Genomic DNA, 25,301 nt, shown 5'->3' with positions numbered 1-25,301 from the left:
GTATTAAATGGTAGCAGGAACAACACATCTTCTGTGAACTCCAAAATGCCTCTGGTGAGAGAGTGAGCTTGGTAACTCCAGTTAACTAGCAGTAAGATTATCAACACAATTATCATAAGGAGTAATTAAGTATTTTGCTGAAACACTGTTCAAAATCCACCCTTAATTACAGAGGACAAATTTTTACTGGATTCTGTAATTTCTTCTAAATTGAAGACAATCCCTACATACAGCGGAAGAACAAATGTTGAAACACCTCTTTGCTATATATAATTTTCACCTCTACCTTACCGGCTACAAGAATTCCCTTTTCTGTAGAGTAAGAGTCAGACTACTTTTGTAACAGGCTCCGAGCCTGCAAACAAGGACAAGGCTGCCGCTATTACTATGACATTAGCATTGTACAACTGATGACATTAACACCCATACTATCTTCTCATCTCTTTTAGCAGCAGATTAAGCTGTTAAGCAACTCCTTTTCTTTCAGCTGCCTTTCAGGAACAGCCTGGAAACAACCACTGTGTAATGGACAGGGTTTGTTTCCAGGTGTGTTCTCTTTTAGACTCAGACAAGAAAAAGCAGGCACTGATCAAAAGCCCACAGTCCAGACAAACCTCTTCAGCAGTCATCCATCTGCTGGATGGGAAGAGAAGAAAAAAAAAAAAAGATTTTAGAGGAAGCAGCAGTTCTAAAGATCTTCCAAAGTTAGACACAGGATGTTACATTGCCCTGGGATCGTAACTTTATTCCAGAGGATGCCACTTTATTCTGGTCTAGATTTCAGAGTTCAGCAATAGTCCCACCTGAAATACTGATGTAACTTTCTTTCTGCCTGAGATGGTCAATGTGTGTCTTCAGAAGCAGACGCTAGTAAAGGCTACATGAAAAAAATTGCCACTACATTTGGACAGAGGAGAGAGCCCTTAACCACTGCTGCTTGCCAGTTTTCAGAAGTATCTCAAGAATCCCATGGGCACCTTCATACTGCAGGCTGTATCCCTGAAAGGCTAGCAGCTTTGCTGATGGATAGAGTTCAAACAGACCAGTTGTCTTCTCTAGTCCATCTGTATTTGCAGGCAGACAAGAGTTCTCTGGATGAAAATAAAAAAATTCATTACTGCTGCAGATTGTCAAACCCAACTTAGTGTGCTATCCTAGCCCAGCTGAGCTGGCCAACACCGATGGAGAAATTGGCATAGCTAGATCAATGACACGGGGGACTCTGACTATACGTGATATGACAGCCAAGCATCATTATGTCTAGTTAAAGGCACTGGGCACCTGACAGATTTACAAGTATCAGTGTGAGCACTCTGATCAGTCCAAGCAACTTCAGTGCAAACCAAATCAAAAATTGGCAAAGCAGGTTACTCCGAACTCCGGAGCTGCCTTTCTGTAACCCTCCCAGTCACAGGTCTCTGCTACAACTACTACTGTCTGTGGACGGGCTGACAATGAGTTGCCATACACTTACAAGATGGATGAACTTTGTAGTTCAGTATTAAGGCAACTAGTGTTCTTCTGGACATTTGTTAGTACAAACTACCACCTTGTTTGAACCGTAACCAATCAAAACTGCCCTAAAGCCAGAGAACAGCTTGACACCGCTCCACTTGTTCCTACTGATTTGCCGCTACGGTCAGCAAATGAGGTGTGAGAAGTCACGTTGCCTTACAGAGAAATACTTCTTCCTCTGTCTTAATAGTAGAATCCTCCAACACAGAAAGCTGATTGTAAATCAAAGGACTCTGTTTATGCAAAATACACGTTAAAATTCACCTGTTAAGATTCGATGCAATGGCAAAGTGATGTAAGTTAAGTGTGCATAGAGTAGAAAGTTTTCATCTGTTCTGTTCAGCTTCAGCCATGAGCCCACCAGAGAGCGTCCTGTTCCAGACAAGGACCGAGACCTCAGATTTGTTGCATTATGCAGATCTGTAAAGGTAGAAGACAGCAAGTTTAAAGTGATTGTACTGACTGTGTTTCATTGGAACATTTCTCAAAGTCAAAAAAAAAAAAAAAGAAAAGCCTACTATTCACTGTCTAGAGATAAGTCACATGCAGGACACTATTTTTATTTTTTTAAAATCAGTCAGATTTTGCCTAGCACAGAATTCACCATTTACACGGAAGCAAATGAATGATATCAGCAGCTAATAGCAGTAGTAAACAACCACCTGCTCACAGCCAGGAGGGGGAATGAAGCCTTTGCTACCAGACTGCACAAGAAGAATCCTAACCCAGCCTTACCTCATATATAAAATAAAAGAATATCCCTAAAATTAAGGAGTTACTAATGCAGAATTTCACAAGTATAACAGAAGAAAAATTGTTTCTTATGAGAACAATTGACATCTACCAGACAGGGGGAGAGTCAGCATTAATACACCAGTTCACTGCAGAACTCCACGCATTCCCAAAGCCAAACCTGGGACCCTTCAGCAGTGCCATTCTCATAATCAGTTTAGATGTCCACAAGTAACTTTTAAAACAAAAGGATACCAAGTCTGCTGTAAGCTAGAAGCATTTTTTTATAGCCGCAGGTACCTCCCACAGCCAGGAATGCATATGCTGCATTTTTTGAGTGTTTCTAAACTTTCCCTCCATTCCCTTATAAAACTAACCCCTATACCACAGCGCTGAAAGCAGATGTTGAAGAGAACACAATTCTGATCCAGAACAATCCAAACTCTGGGAATCATTTGTTTAAAAGTGGGTCCTGATCCACACAAAGAGGCCCTAGCAAAGGAAAAATACGTGGTGGCAGCTACTGTAGCAAGATGCATAACAATGTGGGAGGGGAAAAAAAAAATCTATACCTTGTTTTCCCTCCTTTCCCATGAATATATATAGCTAACCAGTCTATCCTCTCTCCCCGCGCATTATCATTATGCCAAGAACACTGTGGTCAGCAGGTCAGCAGGACCTGACTCCAATAGTTAGAGTAACTGCAATTCTTTTGCTGGGTCGTGCTTGCGCACAGCAAAAGCAAGTGAAGTGGGTCCTCATGGGCCACAACAGATCTGCCTGCACTTGGCCAAACAGAAGACACTGCTGATCTTTAGACAAGTGAGTTATTCTCCAGCCATGAAGCCAAGATGCCCCAGAATATCTCTGCTTCTACAAAACCCCACCTCTGGGTGAACTGAAAGCTTTCCCACTCCGAAACAAGATTCACCACTGCAGCTCCTGAGCAAACACTGGTAGGACACTCAGGTTTCTGAAATTGTAAAGAAATCTCCTTTAGTTACTTCTGCTTGTAGAAATCTCATCTCCGAATAAATTGAACCTTCCCAGCACAAGCTGTTAAAATATTCCTCTATTCATTTTTAGGACCAGTAACATAGTAAGGTCAAAACAATTACAACTAAGTGAAACCACACTACTCAGTAGCTTTTATGCATGCTATAAAACGTCTGGAAAACCTGGAATTTGTTTACTTCCATAAATATATTAGAAGGAAAAGAAAATTAAGATAGTAAGAATGTTCATCATTTTGATTAAGTACACTAGGATCAGATCTTGCAAAACAATACTGAGCCAACACTACCATCGCCTATATGGGCTGCCAGATTAATGCCTTGAACTCCATCTGATCCTGCGCAACCTCCGTTAGGAAAATATCCAAAACAGGACTCATCTGGGAAAGCGGCTTTTCTCCCTGCACTACACAGTGATTGACCCAAGCCCTACCCTTTGCCTAGTAACACATGCTAAAAAAACACACCTCGTATGAACTAACAGACATTTTGACTAAGCAAATTATGGAAAAAGCAATGAGGAAAGGTTTCTATTGATGGAACACTGGATTAGTCACAACCAGTTTTAAGTTGCAAAGAATTTGAATTAGACATTTTCACTTAAGCTTGTTTTTTAATGAGCAATTCTTCATTAGCTAAGCTGGTCCATTACTGCTGATGGGTAATACCTTTGCTACTACAAACAGACCTTGCATCTGGAAATTACCTTTTATGTTTATCTCTTAGCATGCTAACATAGATTTTTTGGCTTTTCTACTGAATTGTTTCCGAACATCTGAAAAGCCATTTGGACTTCGACATAACAAAACTGTGATATAACTGGATTTATACGCTATATTCCGAACCAGACTCAATTTTTTATCTTGCTGGTTGTTCCATACTGAGTAACTAGAATTCAAAGGAAGAGTTCCACAAGGTGTTAAAGCGTTACGTAAACAAATCCATTAGGTTTTCTTTTTAGAGAGTCAGAGCCGATCCAAAGCCAGTCGAAGTAAATGCCTTTTCACCAACTCTAACCAGCTCTGCATCAAATCAGGGAATTCAGAGAACTTGTTTACGAGAGCCTGCCCTACTCCACTACGCGTTGTGCTATGTGGGAGAGTGCCACCTGAGAGCATGGGAGCTGGGAAAGGGGAAGGATCCTTCCTGCCCAAGTCTCTCTCACATGTCTATACAAAAGGGGTAGACAAGTTTTAAACATATGCAGGATCTGTTGATCTCCAGCCTTCAAAAAGATGTGAATAACCCCATTTTCAGAGTGGCACCGGTTCTGGACTTCATGTGGAGGTAGGTTTTTCACCTAGCAAACATTTTGGAAAATTCAGCACCAGGTTCCCTTCCCATAGCTCTGTGCCCTCTCCAGACAAGTTTGTTTAGCTGAAATTACTTCTCACCTCCTCCACCATCATCTCTGAAGAACTCCTCACTATCATTTGCTGAGTGGGATTTTTTCATTTCAGCAATGCGATTTCGGGGCACTTTTCTCTTGAGGGATGGGGAGAAAAAGGATGGGCGATTGTTGCGTTCTGGCGTTGGTGGTGTGCTGAAAGAAGTGACCTGAAAGGGAAATAGAAGAAATGCTAGAGGAAGTTTTGTTTAAAAAGTTCTATGCTTCTAGTAAGAAACAGTCAGTCTCAAATACTGCATGAGGCAGTCACCTGTGTGAAAATCAAAATCATGACTGGCGTCTAGCTCTAAGTTTTATCAGCGTGGCCAGACAATGTCAACTGAACAGTCACCTCAGCTTCAAGATGCTCATCGAGATGAAAATATTTTGATATATCATCACCCTCAACTGTTACATGAATAAGGAAAAATCTGTCTCCTTAGCTGATCACTTTTAACAAGGATTTTTAGTCATAAAGGAATATTAGTAATTTAGACACCAAGAATGTCAATCTTATTTTTGTATATTAAAATTCAAAAGACTGTATTGTATTGGACACACTAAATTATGCATCTTCATTTCTTTAGCAAACACATGGTACGAATTTCCCGGCTTAGAAGGATGCCACATGGGACCACTGAGAAAGGTCACAGTGTCTCTGTGAAGCAGGGTCACAAGGCAAGTACTCAGCCCAAGACGCTGATGCAAAAGTGAAGTCAATGTGCAATTATATGCGTATCGTATTTCAATACAGGATGAAGAAAAACAAGTTGAGATGCCCCTGTACGTGTAGTGTAAGTAATGACAAATATCTTGAAGATATGTTGCCTAATCCCCGTTAACTTGGTAAAACACTTTGACGGAAAACAAAGTTCAGGACTGAGGACTGAATGAAGGCCAAGTCGGCATCTGTGGACTGATTCTATTGGTATTTTACTGCACTTACAGTAAAATTAAGCATATGCCTAAGTATGGTACTGCATCGAGATCCGTAATCTTTGCTTTAATATTATACAGGCTTCACATTGGCAGCATTCATGAGTGGCACAATCCCGTAACAGTACCATTTCCTGTGAGGCTTAGCAAGCAACCTATGTAATACACAAATTCCACATTTCTAGGTAAATCCTATCTTGTACAGAAACGGAATCTATTAGTTTTCATAGAAAACAGGCAGAATCATCGTTTTCCCTGGCATCAACATCACTCTTGTTTCAACAAAACACTCCTCCAAAGTATGAATCATCCAGTCATCTCTGTATTCAGCACTTGCTCAAGGGAAATTATGCTAAATATTCATCTGCGTATACTGAGTATGTTCAAAATACACATAGGCAAACCTAAGTTCAGAACTTTATGGGAGTTAAACCCAGCTTCAGCCCAACTACTAGCTTTAGAACAAAACGTGTCCATGTTAAATCAGTACTTCGGTCTGCTACTTACTCTCTCCTGCACTGGGGAGTCTGGATTTGAATCTTCTTCTGTCCCGTACGGTGAAGTGTCACCAGTAGAAACTCTACTCACTGCCATCTCCGCATGTCCTTTCCCTTGTGGCCCTTTCATTCGGACGAACTCCATGTTGTTGTATTTATAAAAGCCAAAAGACATTCTTTGAGCCATCTTAGCTGCAACGCTCACCTAAAATGCATCAAGACAGGAGTGAAAATCATATAACATCATCTCCATGTTTCAAATAATTATCATTCTCTGAAAACCGCTAAGAATAAGTCAAAACGACAGTGGATTAACGATCATTATCTTGATTCTTAAGAAGCATTTTAAGCCACAATCTCCAAAAGGGAAGCAATTTTACAGATACAAAAACAGATGCTCAGAGAAGAATCAACTCCTTCAGCTATCCAAAAGGCAGAGTCACCCAATGGCACGCTGAGGTAAACCAAAAGGTTTTTATGGAGATCCACACAACGTGGCACACCAGCGTATAAGCAGGCACGTGCACAACTCAACACAGCCTACGCAGGGACACTTGTTTGAGTCCAAGAAGCAACAGACACACACAAAAGATGCTTCAAAGTAGCAAAGTGCACTGCACAATCCTGGCACTACTTTGTGGCAAGTCAATTCAGACATCCGTGTGTCCACGCTGTCAAGGCCAAAGCAGAAAGAACCAGCCCCCATGCACAACTAACCTGCATCACATTGCCCACCGCAACAACCTGACAGCTTTTGAACCCTCTCTCAACAGACAGAAGGGCTCAACTTCCAGTTAACACAACTGAACTGAAAACTGAACTGAGAACTGAAAAAAGGAACAGACCAATACGAAAACAGTCAAGGCTTTGCCAAGTGAAATAAGTAGGACTTATGTACAAGTTTAAATGTTTTATCATGACTTTCAGCAGTTTATTGTCTGAAAGGGCCAAGATGCTCATCATGTAACACAACTCATATTGTACTAAGAATTAATACAGTCACAACCGAAATCAAGTATCCCTCAAAAGCACAGAGAGATTACTTCTGTTAAAACAATGGTCAAATTTCAAGTTTTGTCTTCGGCCATAATTAAGTATTTGAAGAGCTAACAATTTTATTTAATCTAACAAAGCAATATAAAGTAGTTGTGTGGGCAAACAGGACATTCCTAGGCTATGAGGTGACTTTACCACATCAAATCTTGTCTTTCCACTGCAAGGCTTTCTTCTTATGTTGTCTTTAGCGATTCTGCATTTCCACATATTTTAATAACCCACCTGATGATTGTGTTCCACCCTAAGATGACGGTGGAACAAAGAAACAATTCCAGTTTCACGTTCTCTTGAAAAACTGCTAGGAGAATATAACTACTCATATTTAAAACAGGGAGAAGGGCAATTATTCAAGGCTTCTCCTTCCAAGGGCAGGAACAAAGTGAAATTAAGTTTACTGTCACAGTAGCTATTGTGGGGATTTCTTTCGTTTGTTTTTGGTTTTTTAACTCTTTCAGGACTGTCTTCATAAGAAACTGTTTGAGAAGTTTATCAGCTCTTGCACTCTTGACTTCAGCAAGAAGTACTGAATTTGAACCTGAAAGTGCTGGCATTTCATGTTTCTGTAGGAAAGCAAAGAAAGCTTCTTTCTGTGGCAGGGAAACTATAGCAGTCTTTTGAAAACAGCCGTGAGTAGAAAATACACTAAAGAAAAACATGTTTTACATATAGCAAGGTAGTTATCAGAGTTTAAGATCTCGCTGCAAAACGTGCCTTCTCTGAAGTAACTAGAAATATCTACGGCCTTTCAAGAAAATGAAGGGGCTTCCAGGACTCTGCTCCTCAGATCCATTCCTGTGTCACGCTCCTGACTACTTATCAGCTTCACTCCTTTTGGCAAACATGAGAGTAATGCATCCTGATCTGAATCCTCTCAGCTGTCTGAGCCAAAAGCATTAGCTTTCAGGTAGCTTTCAAAGACAAAAAAGACAGATTATGATGCAGATGATCTAACAGGACAAAAAGCTAGCAGTCTCAGCAGCAAAAAAAACTGTGTTCAGAGCGTGAGTGTTGCAAAGGACGTTGTCTTTCAGAAGCACCTTACCCTGTTGTCATAGACCTTCTTGAGTGCTTCATAGCGGATGGACCCCTGAAAAATTACGCCTTGGAAGGTGTTGCTTTTGTCACTGGCCACCAGCTCCACACAGACCATTTCTCCTTCTCCCACAGTCATGTCACTGAAAACCTGTCAAAGATGCAAGATGAAACACTTCAAGGAAAACTGCAGCTGTTAAAAATTCAAATATATTCAGATTCCCATGATTCTCCTTAGGCCGAAGGCAGTTTCAACGCAAATGGCAGAAAGCAAGGGAGCTGTGCGCTCCACCCCAGCCTTTCAAAAAACCAGACAGTGCACACTGCAAATCATTTGTTGAGATAAGCAGTCCTCATATCAGCCTGTCTTGCTTTAAGCCTGTCTTGCATAAAGACAGACGACAAACTCCAGTTTTAAGCTCAGATTTAAAACATCAAAGAAAGAGGAAGGTCAAATAAATAAAATAAAAACTACTGGAAGATAACCCGCAATTAGCCAAGAACATCTGTTCAAAAGGAACAAGAAAACAGCCAATCAGGATATAAGACTAGAATAGGACAAAACTGCTGCAGCAACAAGGAACTCACCTCTTCAAAACTGTCAATCATGAAGAATATGTTGGGGTAGCTGATCTTTGACTCCTCTCCTTTGCTGTCCATGGGGTGTTTGCTAGGAGATGCAAACACTTGCTGAGAAAGACATGCAAAAAAACCCCATTTCCTCAGTTAAATGTGCTCAGGGGATGGACAAACTGAATACAAGGCAAGCAATACAAAAACATCACAGTCTAACACTGCTCAGTCAGAAAACATTTTCAGTTACACTAGAGATGCTGGGCCTCCTGCAGGCAAAGCCGACCTGGTTTCTGACTACAGCCTGTTTCGCAGTAACGACAACACTTGTGAAATCCTTGAGTTTTCACAGCCAAGTTATCAAATACTAGCTGCTCCAAGAAAACGTCCCCATGTGTACCTGACCCCTCCTCATCCCATCGTATGGTACAGCTAAGGTATTGTTTTCATTAACCAAGGAAAACCACCTTGAGCTTTCTTTAAGTTACTGCAATGTGCTGCAAATGCACACACAGCAAGAAAGTTACCATTGTTTGTACAGTTAATTTCATTGTTACTGCTTGCTTAGTACCATGAGTAATTATCATCACTCACTAATGGGAATAACGGCCCTCAGGAGGACAAGCACTTGATTTCTCATCCTCATCTTCTGGTCTGTTTCTTCCTCCATCCACTGTGCTTCCTCTTGCACGTTCCTCCCTCTGAACTCCTGAGCTCCTTTGATCACTTCATCCCTCAGAACAAGCTACGTTTAAATAGCTAAAGGCTTTAGATTTTATCATTCTAACAAGATTAACAAGCAGGTAAGGAGGGAGAAGTAGCAGCTTTCTTTGCTTCCAATTCTGTTTACAAACAAAGCTTTGAATTAAACAAACCTGTCAAATCTGAGCCCACTGTGAATGTTCTGAAAGCTCTGAATCTGTCCAGATTGTGAGGCTTGTGATACGCTTGCCACAAACCATTCAACACAAAACATGACTAAGGGAAGCATATTAGATATTCATGAGAGGGTTGTTTTTTCCTTATTTGTACTTACAAAACCTACATGCACATTTCAATAACAATTATTAAAATGAAATGTTTCTTTATAACAAGAAACAGCATTAGAAAGTAACAAGACTCCTCAAAGATGACACCTGCACCAACGCCTGAAATAAGGACATCTTTCAGGCATTCTTATTCTCATGCTAGCTAAAGGAAAAAAAAACCCAAACAAACCCCAAACCCATCTCGTCAGACACACCTGAGGAAAATACAGTTTGTAGAGAGCTTATTGTCCAGCCAGTGGAGAATCAATGTAGTCTGCAAAATAATTCAAGGGAAGTCACCCTTTTTTACACTGGTTTCCTGCTTTAGGTACTCTACTCGTATGAACACAGCAGCTTTGTCACAGGTCTGGAGCAGCACAGTGAGTCCTATGCCTGAGCAGGGCTTCTACCTGTTCAACATCTGGCTGCACACTGACAAGATAATATACACTGTCTAAAGCAAGAACCATGAGAGCAGTAATATCGATAAAACAATACTGGCTTTTCTTCATTTAAAACTAAGAGCCTCAATAGTGCACGTTCCAATGAAATGCCCTACCGCACACACGCTTTCTATAATATGTAGAATTGCCTTTTCTCTCTCCATACATCAACTTCACGACATTGAAATGTTACTAGTTATGTACTAGTAAGCTTTAACGTGTGCTGAGTTTCTCCCAGAAGAGAAGAGACAAAACTTTACAAGCAGTACCACAGTAGGAGCCTCCAGGAATGAGGAAGAGAAAACTTCCTCCTCATACTGAACCCTGCTCACATGCACTGAGAGTAGGTCTCTCATCCTCATTTAGCTAGTCTTCAAATCTACGTGTAATATTTACAGATCTTTTTCTCATCAGAATTTTGTGGAAGTTAACTCGAGGTGAAATTTGGCCTAGTAAACAGTGGAAAAAACATTGAGAAATAAAAGGCTTACATCAGTGCTGTGAAGTGGTGTCTCAACAGCACAAGAATTACGTGCCTCACTAATGCAAATTAGTTCTGTTTGTAGACAAAGCAACAATTTTTTTAAGATGTTAAAACAAAATTAAAGGATTAAAGAGCATTGGTTTATTTTAGTTAAAGCCATACAAGCAGCTGAATGAGCTAAAGGAGTGGAACTGCCTGTGAAAAACTGCCTACTAAAGGTAACAGGATTCTTTTAAAGAAGAATTTCTGCCAGCTAGGAGAAGTTGTTGCAAGACCTGCCGGAAACTGAGAGAAGTCTGGGGTTCCTTGCCCCTATTCCCTCCATGCTTATTATTCAGTCTTCTCCATTATGCTATACCCTGGATTAATTGTACGCTGCACACAAGCAAGTGATAAAAGCCTTTTGTGTGGAGATGGAAGGAACAAGCAGTTTAAGTGAGAAAACAAGAATCTCATATATCAATAAAAAGGTAAGACGGTAATCAGTAAATTGTCTACCATTTAATGGCCCTACATTACAGATTTACCCTGCAGGCTTCTCATAACTCAGGTCTGATACGATTTTGGGTTTACCTTCAAACTGGTTAACAATTGGGCATACTAACCCCCCCCACACATCCAGCAGACAGACAGAGAAATCTTGAAAACATGCAGAGTTCTTTACCATTTTTTGAGACAGGCTATAAAGGACATTTAGATCTCACTTTTAGATGACTGGCAGGAAATGTCACTAGACAAAGACTTGAGATGCTTCACAAGGATGCCTCTGTCAGAGCACAGCCTGGGAACCACTGCCCTGGTTTTGATACAGTTTTTAGGATTAGGTGATACTGGATGCCAACCTTTTATCAGCAGTAACAACAGGATAATCTCACCTGAGATTTCTTTTTGTGAATGTGAATATCTCCTCCATCGGAGCGTGTGCACACAGCACATGTTACCACATAATCCAGCTAAAACAGAGTATCAGACAGAGAAATAAAGGTTTCAAGTTAGAAAAACAAAACATTCGAGTGCATGAAGCAGAACACATCGTGTCTTAATTTTCTTGCCTGTCTGGCTAAAAAGAAAGATGTTTTGGTATTGCTGCTTTCTTTACTCTCTACTATAATGAAACTCCTACAATTTCCAAGCACGTGTTTGTTTATTAACCCCGTGACACTGAAATATTTTGAACAGATGCTTGTTGAGGTACCCAACCTATGGGTAAGAAAATTCTGTCAATATTGTTTAACACTAGCTTACTGCTCAGCTGGGGGAATGAGCATGACACACGCACATAAGCACATTTCAAGGTAGAAGTGGAAAAGATATCCTCCCTTCGAGAAGGGAAAAACAGAAACACTAATGAACACAAGTAACACATTTGAAACATCAGAATGCATGAACATAGCCTGCCAAACAACTTGAAAAAAATTGTGAGGAGCAAGAGTGACAGCTCTGGACAGCAACACCCAGCTGTAACAGCATCTCTGAATTTTGACTGTAGCAAACAGCTTCTGGTTTTATTCAGCATCTCTCTGCAGCGAAGTACTGCCATGAGACTTTGGGGAGGAAGGAGAGAAAATGAGAACAATTTCTTTTCCAGGATATGTGCAATGAGCCAGCAGTCTTTCATTCCAAGACCATAATCCACAAAACTTTTACAGGCTCCGAAATGACGATAGTAACTTCTGGCTTCCCTAAGTGCCAATGTAACATATGCAATAACTAAATACCCTACGAGTTAATTAAAAAAATCTGTGCTAACTTCACGTTTCCACCACCACCCAAACCAGTTTTATTAAAGTTCTGATGTCAACAGCAGAAAAATCCCAGTGCAATGTGTAACAACTTTACTGCATTTCCACTTAGCAGATCCCTCTCTTAGCTGCCCCAGTGCTGTGAACTCTAAAGGAAATGTCTCTTGTCTAACAGTCTTGTTCACTCTCAGGAACTATTAAACTTGACAAAGCCTTCCATTTTGCAGAAGTCTGTTACAGAGTATAAAATTCAGCCCAGCTTTATTGGATACATTTAAATTTTTTTGAGGAAAGCTATTAGGACTTTACTGAAAAATAGTCAGCATCTCAGCTTATGTTCATTTAGACTTTGAAAGGCTATGTTAAAGCCATATATTCTTTATAACGTTCAAATCCCCCAAGCCAGGGAGAAAAGGGGACAGATCAAATTCTACCCTAAAACCTCTCCAGCATAAATTGACCATGCAAATTAGATAAGCATCACTGTTACCTTCTGTAGGATGAGGTTCAAGTAGACGCTCTCTTCCCAGTCAATGTCGGGGTCTCCCAGGCCAGGAAGCTTCTTAGAATCTCTCCGGTAAACTTCAACTTCAACCTGCTAAGAAAAAGACCATACCACCTTGAAAAATACTACCGCAGGATACCTACACGCACACGTAAAACTGACACCAGAAGCTCTATGTTGTGTAGCTTCCTCCTGATGAGATCTTGTCGACCATGGAAGGTCAGCTCAAGTGCAAGGCTTTGCATGTAAGAAGTGAAGCTGAGGGAACAGGAGATGTGAAGGAGAACAGGCGAGAAAGGCAGGTCTGTGCAGGGGAATCTCAATTTTGGACACCAGTATAATTTATTTCTTACGATGGCTGTGTTTTAGCAAAAATGAGATAGATAAATAAAATTAGCCATTCGCACATGTATATACTTCTCTTAACACAATCCCTTGGAATCAAACATGTCACCAGACTCAATGATTAACACTGGCTAACTGGTAGCGTTGCTTGTTCCCAGGTGTGGCGGGAGACTCTGCAAAAACGGAGTCCACTAATTAATGCCTCACAGAAGACATTTTGGTAACTCCTAAATGTTTTACACTGACAGTATCAACTACATGTGAGATTTTCAGTGTACTAAAACCAAGCAAGTGAAAAATCCCAAATAATCCCAGAAAGTACAAACAACTCTACCAATGCTAACATACTGAAGCAACTGAGACAAATACTTGACTCGATGCAGTACACAGAGTTAAATGGTAGTCTGACACTCGGCAAAAAAAATCTGCAGCATGCATAACCTCTGAACTGGTTTGAAATACGAAACAGGGTGACCTGTGGCATACTTAACAGATGTCAAAGCCATGCTACCTTGATAGAATATCTGGAAAAAGCATTTGTTTTCTCTTTGTCAATTATTTTTTATTAACACAGTAACACTTTAACAGATGTTTAAGAAATATATGGAACATTGTGACCAGTTCACATCACTGCAAACAGGGCAATTCATGAATGGTTTTTTTTCTTTGGTAAGGGCAGAGAAAGAAGGGTAGATCTGATCTGTTAAAAGACAGATTGTCATAGAAGTCAGAATATGACAATGAAATCAAACTCACTAAGACTAAGCCCTATGGTAACTATTTATTTCAACTCCTCTGGAAAGGATAAAGCTACAAGACCAAAGTATTATGAAGAACAGTGAAACAGCATGATATTTCAGGACTGACACTATCATCAGTTATCATGAGAGCCGAATGCACTGTTTTCTATCATTCATTTTTCAACTTACAATTATCTTTAAAAATGCCCGTAGACTCATACATCATCGTTCCATTGTTTTGTTTTTATTTCTTCTAAAGCTCGTATTCATGAATTTTTCTATTGGCAACATAATCACAAAAACTAATGAGAGTTACTGTAAAAAAACCTAAGCTGTGAACAGCTGAGGGAAATAATTTAATTTAAATTCATCTCCAAAAAAACCAAAGGTGATATTTACACTTTCATGCCTAAAAGCACAGAAGCATCACATTCACAAGATTCCAGAAACCCTGTGAAACAAAAGCCACGCTCTTCTCTGAAGGAAAGACAGCAGCAAGAGGACTGGGTGAAGGCAGGACTGAGTAATTGGTCCAGCTCTAACACCAGGCTAATCCAGACCAAGTGCTCAGCAAACGCCACCCCACTCTCTTCTGCCTCCTTATCGATAGAGCCTTTATTTTAATCGAGAAAGAGTTTAATCTCCTCTTAATGATAAAGTTTAAACTTCCCTTTGCAGAAGTCAGCCACTGTTTTTTTTCTGCTAATGATATTTAGCGACACACTGAGCTACTACTCCCCGGCCATTACAAAGCCATTGCACACCACCACTTTCATGGAACACTCCCCCAGCCCGGTCACAGATAATGACAGAAGAAAGGGCCTTTCTTTAATCACTTTTTCCCTATGCGTTAATTTAGAGTAGGATTCCTGGGTGGTACAACCTGTGGATTAGGTCACGGTGGATCACCATGACTCACTGCCACTGCTGTTCCCCGAGCCAAGTGCTTAAGCCATGCTGTATTCCAAAGGAAATTAATTTAAGGAGTTCAAGGAATTCTGGTTTTTTGCCAGGCAATAAATTGTCCAGGGTATGGATCTCAGCAAGTGAGAACCGGGCAGGTCAGGGGAGACCTTTTCCCACAGAGAAAGGAGACAGCAGCAGCCAGAGTGACAGAGGATCACAAATCAGAGCCTCACAAATTTCAAGCTAATTTAATATACTGGTGATGGGAAAGGGAAGGATTATATTGATTTCTGCATCTAAAAAACAAACAAAAAAAAAATCAATAAGCTCCATGACCCTGATTTAATGCAGGTCATTCTGCCCTGGTCTGAACATTTTTTACCAAACAGGTATTTTTACCAGGTCTGAGATTAGCAGATATTAGGACGTAGATTCAGTCTGAGCCGAAGCTACCCAGTAGAGGGTTTGTGTGCAGTGATTCCTGTTCATCTTGCTCTTGGAGAGGGGGTGAAGATAATTCACAAAACAAAGGAAACATGGAAAACAAGACTGCTGCCTGAAACCCAGCAGCAATACAGATCAGAGTGACAAATGCTGAAATCCTTACACTGTCTCTGGCTTTAGCTCCTCCTCCAGATCATAAGAGCAAGACTGGCTGCACAGAGACTGACCTGCCAAAAATCTGGCAAAACACATTTGAACTTTCCTTACAGTGTGCAGCTGCTGTAACAACAGCATTTGGCTCTCTGGGCAAAAACTCCCCACCCACCAGACCACCGAGACGCAGGTCACTCCTTGTTTCCTTGCTTATGCACTAGAACACAGCAACAATGTGATGCAATTCAGAGGAAAAATAGAGTATCCCAGGAGCTGGTAGGACTCTTTGAAGAAAGAAATATTTCTATTGCAGAAATAGGGCATTTCCTCAGAACAAGAAATCACCACAAATAGCACAGAGGCAATTAATCTCCAAAGACTTTGTCCTGGTATATTTAACAAGCTAGAAGAAGTGGCAATAACAGAGACCTGTATAAGAAGTAGTGTTTTCGTGTTTTATAACAGGCTACTCACTGAAGAGTATGCACTCAGTAAGACAACATGAACTGATATGACCAAGTCACCCATGAAAATCCATCTGCTCACTCATCCGCTCGGCATCGACGGACCCGTCTCTGTTAAAATGGAAGAAAATCAAAGCACTCTGGTATTTTCTGGAGTATGCAGAGAAGCCCTATGGAAAGGGTGCATCCCCAGTCCTGTCACATAGAGAAGCTGCAGAAGGGACAATGATATTGACAACAGACTACATTACAAACCTTTCCTAGAATATTTATATCTAATATAATATTTAAAAGGGGACAATTGCATTTAACAATGTGACAATTGACTAAAGTGAAAAAGAAAGATTCTGTCAGATGTCATACAGAGCTTTCTTATGATTATGGCTACTGTAATTTTCACAGGCATAACTGTAGAGGACAACAAAAAGAAAGCCCTCCAAAACAAAGTTCCCATTTCCTTCTCCCATATCCTGTTAATTATTCAGAAGGTGCACCTGATCCTCCCGGAACGCACTCTGAAGCCCACATACGGCCAGCATAATGCCCAGTTGCCATAGCAACTTGTCACCCGCCTTAGCTGTAAAAGCTGAAACAAAGCCTACTGCAATAAAGTGACTATAAATTGTTTCGTGTAAGAGGCAAAGTTTGACCTTGGACAAGTCCATCCATTTTCTAAATATTTGTTTTAATATTAATTACTTGGAATTCTCTCCCCACAACCACTTTGTATAATCAAAAGCCAAACCAACAGAAAGAGCAGTAAACGATCTAAAAAACTGACTGTAATTTCTAGCGTTTCTGGATAAATCTTAAGAGCAAGAAGATATCTCAGACCCCAGTATCTTGCTGAGGTTCCTTCAAAGGTCCAAATGGGACAAGTTGTGTGCCCCACAGCAGCTGTTCATCTTCTTCCATGATGCAGTTACCCAGGAGAGTCTATTCATAGCTTTGGACTTCCTCTTCCATCTATTGGCATGAGAAATGCTGGGCAACTGTCACTTCTGCTACTCATTTATGATCCACAGGCAAGAAACTGCAGCTCAGATCATCCTGACTAATGGCAGCATGCAGCTACCAGCAAAGTGCTTTTTAAATTGCAGTGTAAACAAACAATTCACTGTTTTGTCAGACTTACCTGTAAATGGGAGACCCATTCAAGTCAAAATCATCCAGACTCAGTTGCAAAAATAGCTGCAATATTTCCTATCCTGAAAGAGCCGTGTTAGTTTAAATAAACAGCTGAACTTGTTACAAAACATCTTCTCCTTTCCTGTACTCCCTCACATCTCTTGCAGGTGCTTAGGACTTCACAACAGCGGCAATGATCTCACGTGGATGTGGGATTACCAGGCAGATGTCATCTTTGAGCAAACTGGCTATATGCATAAAAAGCTGTAGAGTTACTGACGTAATGGCGCATATAATGTGGAAAAAATACAACATCTAGTTTAAGACAATGGGAGTCACACAATGGAGTTCCTTCCTACTCCCACCCATCTTTCAAATGCATCAGCCAATTTCAAACTTGACAGAGGTCTCATGGACTGTATCATCATGACAACTGGCCATCAGACACCTCCGTGTTTCTACCACTTCTGAAGAAGGGCCAGGGAAGCTCTGTCTTTTTCAGATGCCATTTGCAATGAACCACCCACAGCACAGGCTACCTTCTGCCTTGTTAGCAACCAAAAAGACAGAAAAGGACTACACAGGTTAAGAGGCATGGAACATTGCTGGAGGGTCACCGGGGACCGAGTGAGGAGATAAACCGTACTTTTGGAAGTGCCCATGGAATATTGCAGGAATGGAGTCACAGCAGACAAGAAAAGCAAGATTAGTCAAAGGGGATTTTTAGAAGGGATCAGACATACCCACAGGCCTGGCTATATTATTCTGCAACTCCGTTTACTTTACCCTCGGTATTTAATGGGAATTAAATCCTCCCACTGAACTGAATGGCAAAATTCTCAGCAACTTCACAGGACCTGGGATTTCATCTCAAGATTTTTCAAGTTTTTGTCACTTACGCACACATACCATAAGGTAAATCTGACATCGGTGTATCTACAATAGTCTAGATTGAAATGTTTAAAAACCAGGTAACTATGATCAGACGTTGTAGAGGAATAATTACGTATAACTTCCATTCCTGTGAAGATTCACCACACCGGACCTTTTCTTTTGGACCAAAGTAATTTGCTGGATTCATAAACCTATTTGCAGTCCTATCACTAAAAGCCACAGACCTTGTAAGGTTTTTTAGTTGTCATGTACAAAATAGATAAAGCAATGATAATTATTACAAATAAGTTCTGGGAAAGCTAAAAAGAAAAACGTGATTGTATAAAACATTTCTATTTGGTACAAAAATGAAAAGAAAAAAAAGTGCATTATTAAAACTTAATTTATATTTTATTGACACTGCTTGCAATTAGGAAACTGGACAGATACTTTGGGAAAGGCAGCCCTTGCAAGGAGAATCATTAGCATGATCTGCCCTATTATTTTTTCATTCCTGAGGCTTGATACTAGTTAAGGAGGTTAAAACAGGCAGTGATTTCACCATATTTGATAAGGTTCAGCATGGTTCCCAATCACTTGAGTTTAGCTTTTATCAGGCAAAGAGCCAGAGCTATGCTTTCTTTCCATAGTTAATCTGGAATTTCAAAGAGAACAATGTGACCAGGCTGACTGCTCTTCCCTCTAACAATTAAGCAGGACTTAAATCCTTAAGGGACTAAGATGATTATAAACTGAATACCTTGGAACTTTTTACTGTGCTAACCAAGAGCTTTAAGAGAGAAAGCCTCACACACCTGTGACGGAGAGCAAAGCTTTGTTCCTTGAACAAAGCTCTGAGCAAGAGATGCTAAATTCGAGTCTGGCACCACTTCATTACACAACCTTCTTCTACCCTCCACAGACTAATGTGCCGCAACGCTGAAAGCTTCAGGCTGGGGATAACGGAGGTAACTGGACCCACAGAGCAGCTGACTCATCACATGTTCACCAAACAAGCACAGTTGCAGTCTAAGCTTGAAAACAGTAAAGTCAACTCACAAGCAGCCTTTATTCCCTCCTATTTCTTTTTCTTTTGATATTCAGTTCTGCAAAACTATTCCCACTGCTCACATGGATTTCAGTGCTGCTGTAATTCCTTACAACCTGACATTTATTGATCTGGTTACAGATGACAGCTAATGACATAAGACTGCCCTAAAGTCCACATTTTAGTTTACCTTAGAGTGAGAAGTGCTCTCATTTGTAAAGTCCAGCTGCTGAAATTCAAGGTTAATTACACGTTACTACGTTAAAAAACCAAAAAACAAACAAAAACCAAACCAAAACAACACTGCTCTGAAAGGTATGACAGAGACAGCAACATAAGATTTTTAAAACTTGCATTTCTGCTGAATGCTGAGTTCAGGTTGTCAAATCTTCCAGCCAGACAGATGGTGGCAGTGAATTAAGAGATTCAGCTCCGAAAATCCTGTAATTTTCAGTGGGAGTCACGTGCCTAAAGTGATTTAGTTTTGGAAACTAACTGGTCTCCCACCACAGCCAATATTTCTTGTGTTGCAGGCCCAGATGCACATAAAAGTGTAAACCATGGCTCCAGTTCAGTTCTATTTCTGAAGCTGCAGCCACAACATCAGTAGCTTAAGCTTTTTTGAAACTTAACAGCCTGAATGACTACCCCATGCATTTGGCAGCAGCTCCACTTCTCCACATTTATATGACACTGAAGAAAACAGGACCTACTCCAAAATCCAGGCAAGCTCAGAACATACGTCAACAGTCTTACATTTATCTACACTTGTCTTTTTTATTGCTTTGCCCTATAAATTACAGCACCCTTTCCAAGTGACAAAGAGTGATGCAAGGCTGAAGGGGTTAATACAACCTAGCTCTGTTGGTCTATCAATGAGGTTTTACCTTAGTTTCCCTACTTGGCAGTTGTCAACACCATACTAGCGCCTTCTGTAGTCCCCAGAGAAAGTAAAGCTTCTCTCTACAGAAAGATAAGAAGTTCGTAGCTGTAACAAAGTGTAATCCTCTATAAACACATTTTGCAATGGAAAGAGACACGAGATATTAAATCTTGATCTAATATCACTTTAAAATCAGAATCTCAAGTCCAACCACTTCAACCTTTTAAAGGTGTAGTTTTGGTAATGAACAGAACCTTTGTAAGTGAGCATCCATTTCCAGCAGGGCACATCAGCTGGTATGTGAAGCAGCAGCAAAGGGGGTTTTTGAGTCTTGACTTAAACAGTGCATAAAGAGTGACAAGCTGAAGGGATTGCACCTTAAAAAAACCTTCTAAATCCCTCAACCTTGATAAGAGCTATGCTCCGCAGTGCCCTGCCTGCACAGATCCTGGCAGATGTTGCCTGTGGTTTTGCTTAAAGACACTGAGAGAAGAAATATCTTCAAAACTTGGGAAGAAAAACTGCAAGAGTGTTATTGTGACATGCCAAGTAAACACAGAGCTGAATGCACTTCTCTGAGATCCAAGATTCTGTGTAATGGATATAGCCCAGATTTTGACATGGCAGTTCTGCTTTGGCATAGAGTACATTAATTACTGTTTCACCTATATGTGAGCAATTTAGAAATTGGTGGGGTAGAAGAAAGAAGCAAACGGAAAGTTGCTTAGACCAGAGGGTCGACAAAGTAGATCATTTAAAAGGCCTTTAAGAACAAAATTTATGATGGCAGAGTAGTTTACCACCATCATTATCAAACTCTGAGATTTATTATTTCAAGCTGTTGTGACTAAGCTGCATCCAAAGCCCTTCTCATTCAGCCTTAAAATTGAACAGAACCTCTAATCTTGATGCTATCAGATTCTTTCGGCTTATCCTTTATTACACTTCAACTTAAAATTAAATGTTATTGCTGAAACTCTTCAGCTCCAGTAAGCACAGGAAAAAAACCACAACCCAGGAGCAGGAGTAACTTTTAATCACACAGGAGAGCCATGAAAACCCAAAAACTATTTGATAAATGGACACTTGTTTCTCACTGACATGAATCATCACACCGTAGCATGTAAATGATGTGAACACACCATGTGAACTCGTCATTTCAGAAAACAAACATCACCATTGTCAGCATTCAGAACAGCCACTCCCCACTCAATTCATTTTTGTTGTTAACAATCTACAGAAGCTTACTGTGCTCAAAGCTATGCAGATCCTATTTTCATGAATATAAACTAATGTTCTCAGATGTTACAGGACAACGATTCACCTCACATGTCTCTGCCAGCATTCTTCAGTCGAAGCGCACAAATGCCAAGCAAACCCAGAGCACGGATTTAGTGTCTATGGAAGACCAACGAACTGGCTTCGCTGCATACCCAAGCTACAGAGACCCACTTCTACGGTTACCTAATAGTCAGCTTCTGCCTGGCCTGTGGAGAAATCATCTCCAGACCGTTTGGCACAGCCTGGGCATAAGCCAGCAGGGCATTCTAGCCCTTTACCATTCCAAACAGCTCTGAAGCTCTCCCCTTCATCTGTCTTTTCAGTCTACCTCTGGGGACAAAAATGAGAGCTCACAGTTTGGTGGATGACAGGGATACTTGCAGGAGGAATTGGAACTGCAAAGCAGTTAGCTAAAAATCAAGCAGGAGGAGAGTTACACAGATACCAAAAGACTCACCAAACTATGAAGTTTCACAAGGCATCTAAAGTACTTCAAAGTCACAGGAAAGGTTCATTTCTCAGAGTTCTGAAATACCATGTATGCTATAAGGTACACTTCCCATCTCAGTTGTTAGAGCAAGCAATTCACTGCTGCTGATTTTGTAAGAACTACCACTTACAAACACCCTCACAAATAAAAATTATTTACAATGCTTTTAGGAGGCTTAAATAAAGCTCTGGGAGAAAACAGAAGGGTTTATTTCATTGTCTTCTCACCATGACAGGTTCAAACAATTTAAAAGGATTAGTAAGTTAAATTCATTCACAGACCCCTGATCAATCTCTGTTTAAGCGACTAGTCTTCCTGTGAGATTCACCTTCCCTGTTGGGAAGGACAAGTAGTTAAACCACCCATGCTTCTATTAGGCTGAACAAATCCACAGTGGCATTTGATGTGTAACAGGAAGGCATGTATAGTCATTTAAACAAATTACCATGAAAGTTTCCTCCAGAAGACTTAAGGCTCCAAGTACTCCCGTTGAAGATTACTAAACCACTAATCTAACACAGAAAGAACAATATTTTGTTATCTTCTCCTCAGCGCTTGTCATGATGGAACTTGGAGGGGAAGCAAGAATATAATTCTCCTATATCTCCAACAAAAATGTGGGAAAATCTCCTGGGATCCTTTTCTCAAGGAAGTTGACAACTATGGTTCTTTATATCACTACATCTAAACCCAGAGAACTCTGGTATACCAGGTTAAAAACTTTTGTATACAGCACGTCCATATATCTGTGATTCAACAACCTTATAAATTATTTATATTATGTCACGAAGTTAATCCCAGTTTTCTTCCTCCATTTATCTTCTTGCTTTTGATCCTCTGCAGCCATCTCCTTAATTCCCAATAAAACTGTAATTTCTCTTGCTTCTGTTTCTCCCACCTAAGTTAAAAGTGCCATGAAATGCTGTGGAGTTTCTCAAATCTCTAATGGGAATATATCTGTGCGGCAGCACAAGGCTACTTGATTATGTTTTCAAGAAACCGTACTTCTACAGGAGAGCATATTGTCTTAAATAGAGATTATGAGAATACAGTAATTTCTTCACTGTTTGTTACTACTGTACCCCAACTCCAGGAGGTTGCATATATTCCGCTACTAATTACCCAATAGGTATTCACTCCTGATACTCCGGTATCTCAGGAAGGGTTCTTCTAGAAATACCAGAGTGACCATATTCCTCCTCCTTTTTTCCTCCCTTTCTACAGATTTAAACTTGCAATTTATAAAGTATCATCACTGAAAAGTAAAACAAGAATGAGCACAGATGTCTTCCCTTTGCCCCTGAATGCAGGCTGACCAACATAAAAGCTTCCCCAAAAAACCACGCATATTCTCTAATCAAATCAAATCAGTGATAGTGAAGCTTACTTTTACTGTCGCTGATGTTCACAGCATTAACCACAGTATTTCTCTATGGGCCAGTTTTGCATTACTTCTGTGGTGGGCGGAGCTGGAGATTCCTTATGGTTGCTAGTTCCTTCAGGTGGCTCAGGTACTCCAGAACACCAAATCCCACATCACCTTAAATTTCCCAGGTTAATATATATCATTACTCACCTTTTTCCCTTCTGTACTATCACCGCTGACATAGGACAGTTTTCGTCGGACATAGAAGAGCATATCGTCTTGCCGGGGGGCCCATTTCTCCATAAAGTATGTTGAAAACATCCAAGTCCAGAAAACAATACGGTCATCTTTGAAACACCCTAGGGGGCATAAAAGAAAGGAGAAACAGAGTTGTGGAACCAGAATGTCACATTTGATTGTGCTTAACGCGACACCCAAAGTCTTTTGCTACATGTGGTGCAGTCGAGCCTGACTGCATTGGAAATACTCTTGCACAGCTCAGAATAAGTTTTTCTACAGCGTACAGCACAGCCACCATCTGGCATGAACTTACAGGCCATCTTTGGCCATCGTCAAACAAAACCACATTCTGACAATCAATCTGCCCCTGTGCATGACGAACACAGATCAGGGCCCATGCATAAATCCTGGCTATGCGTATACCATGGAGAAGGACAGGACCAGCACACTGACCAAGAATACATCACAGAAGTACTCAAGGAGTAATTTTAAAAAGTAGTGCTAATACATGCTCCAGTCAATGATATAAAGCCATCAGCTGCCAACAGGTTTATCATATGCTCTCGCAGAACACAGCCAACCCTTCAGAAACTGACAGCTGATACCATCCTTATATCAATGCACAGGAACAAGAACATACCTGTGCAGGGGCAACTAATTCACCTGCTCTCTGACAAGGAACAAACCTCAGCTCTTCCTCGAGGAAACAAGTTTAAGTCCTGAATCCCAATTAAACAAGAAAAAAGCAGGGGGAGGAAGGGGAAAACAGGAGGAAGATGATGCAACAAAGTCTTGTTCAAGGACACAAATTACAGCAGCATCAGCAATAGCATGGCAGTTGGCTCCTCATCAAGAAAAGGAGGCACAGCAGAGGTGACATCACATTTTATGAAACTCTTCAAAGCACTTAACTGTAATAAAACAGGAGAAAGTGCTGCATCTCTTCTGTGCCATAATGCTCCCATACTGTGAGAGACCAAATTTATATAGACAAGGAGAGAAACTACTACTGTGCCTGGTGACAAGGGAGCTGAATTTGTCCACTGCTGCTCAGTCCTACTGGAGGTTCCTTGATGGAGTAATTGCATCCCCTCCCTGGAGCCCTACTGAGAGAGAACTGCAGCTGTTAGCCAGAGTCTCGCAGTTTTAAAACCTGCGAAGAGAGAAACACTAAAAAAAAAAAATTATATTGCTGAGAAACAGCAAAAAAACCCTGAAATGGATGATGGATGGTAGTGTTACACACAATACAGTGAGACAGGTGTGGGTGTGTGTATGTAGACACCTGCAGCTGACAAGCTGCCTCCATAACATCTATCTTTTACAGTGGCTATTTCCCTAAGAGCTACATATTGGCTGACACAGCCCTCGGCAACCGTTCAGGTTGGTGGGTTTCCCTCCCAGCAGCACAGTGCACATATGAAATAGTTCTGCAGAGAGAAGAATCTTGCATGAGACAGAAGCAACATTTATTTACAGCGATACTTGGATTAAGCTTTAGAAGATTTTCCAGTCCATTATCAAGAAAGCTGACATACACCATAACAACAAACACAATTTCTCTTAGACACTCGTGGCTAACTTCAGGGCTTCATAAAGCAATCAATCAATCTTTTAATCCACAAGTGTAACTCAGCACATTTTCCTACTTCATTGTGAGCGTAGTATTTGCAAGACAAATCTTTCTTCCAGTCTTTAATCTCTGTGGTGGTCAGGAGGTTAGACTGTCAAATTTTTTAGCAGACAACTGGGTGATTGAAATAAAAATCATAGGTCTCTTCAACTAAATCCAAAAGTAAAACTGAAAACAAAATGAAATTCCACTGATGGACCATGCACAGAATACATTAATTGTTATCAAGTAGGACAGTATTTGAAAATATGTACATAGCTGATAATATTTTTTTTAAAAAAAGTAATGAAAAAGCTGAGAGAGAACATAAAAAGGCCAAGGTAGTTCATTTCCGGCGCAGGTTAATACCAGACCATGCTGCAAT

The 25,301-nt window shown here is 40.6% G+C and overlaps 1 protein-coding gene across 1 annotated transcript in view; it reads right to left on the bottom strand.

Moving 5' to 3' along the window:
• KIAA0930 (KIAA0930 ortholog) overlaps window positions 1–23,415 on the bottom strand; it is a 25,163-nt gene extending 1,748 nt beyond the window's left edge. Inside the window, exons 1-8 of the mRNA XM_010142193.1 lie at window positions 23,275–23,415; window positions 12,929–13,036; window positions 11,572–11,649; window positions 8,757–8,858; window positions 8,179–8,319; window positions 6,091–6,285; window positions 4,655–4,817; window positions 1,780–1,935 (exon numbers count right to left, since the gene is read on the bottom strand). Coding sequence (XP_010140495.1) covers window positions 1,780–1,935; window positions 4,655–4,817; window positions 6,091–6,285; window positions 8,179–8,319; window positions 8,757–8,858; window positions 11,572–11,649; window positions 12,929–13,036; window positions 23,275–23,385 — 1,054 coding nt within the window. The 5' untranslated portion in view covers window positions 23,386–23,415. The remainder of the gene's footprint in view (window positions 1–1,779; window positions 1,936–4,654; window positions 4,818–6,090; window positions 6,286–8,178; window positions 8,320–8,756; window positions 8,859–11,571; window positions 11,650–12,928; window positions 13,037–23,274) is intronic.
• Window positions 23,416–25,301: the final 1,886 nt, after the last annotated feature.

This window comes from Buceros rhinoceros, unplaced genomic scaffold, assembly GCF_000710305.1.
Source record: "Buceros rhinoceros silvestris isolate BGI_N320 unplaced genomic scaffold, ASM71030v1 scaffold44448, whole genome shotgun sequence".
NCBI classification, from domain to species: domain Eukaryota; kingdom Metazoa; phylum Chordata; class Aves; order Bucerotiformes; family Bucerotidae; genus Buceros; species Buceros rhinoceros.
The sequence above is the reverse complement of the archived record's forward strand: the minus strand, read 5'-3'. Positions and strand labels throughout refer to the sequence as shown.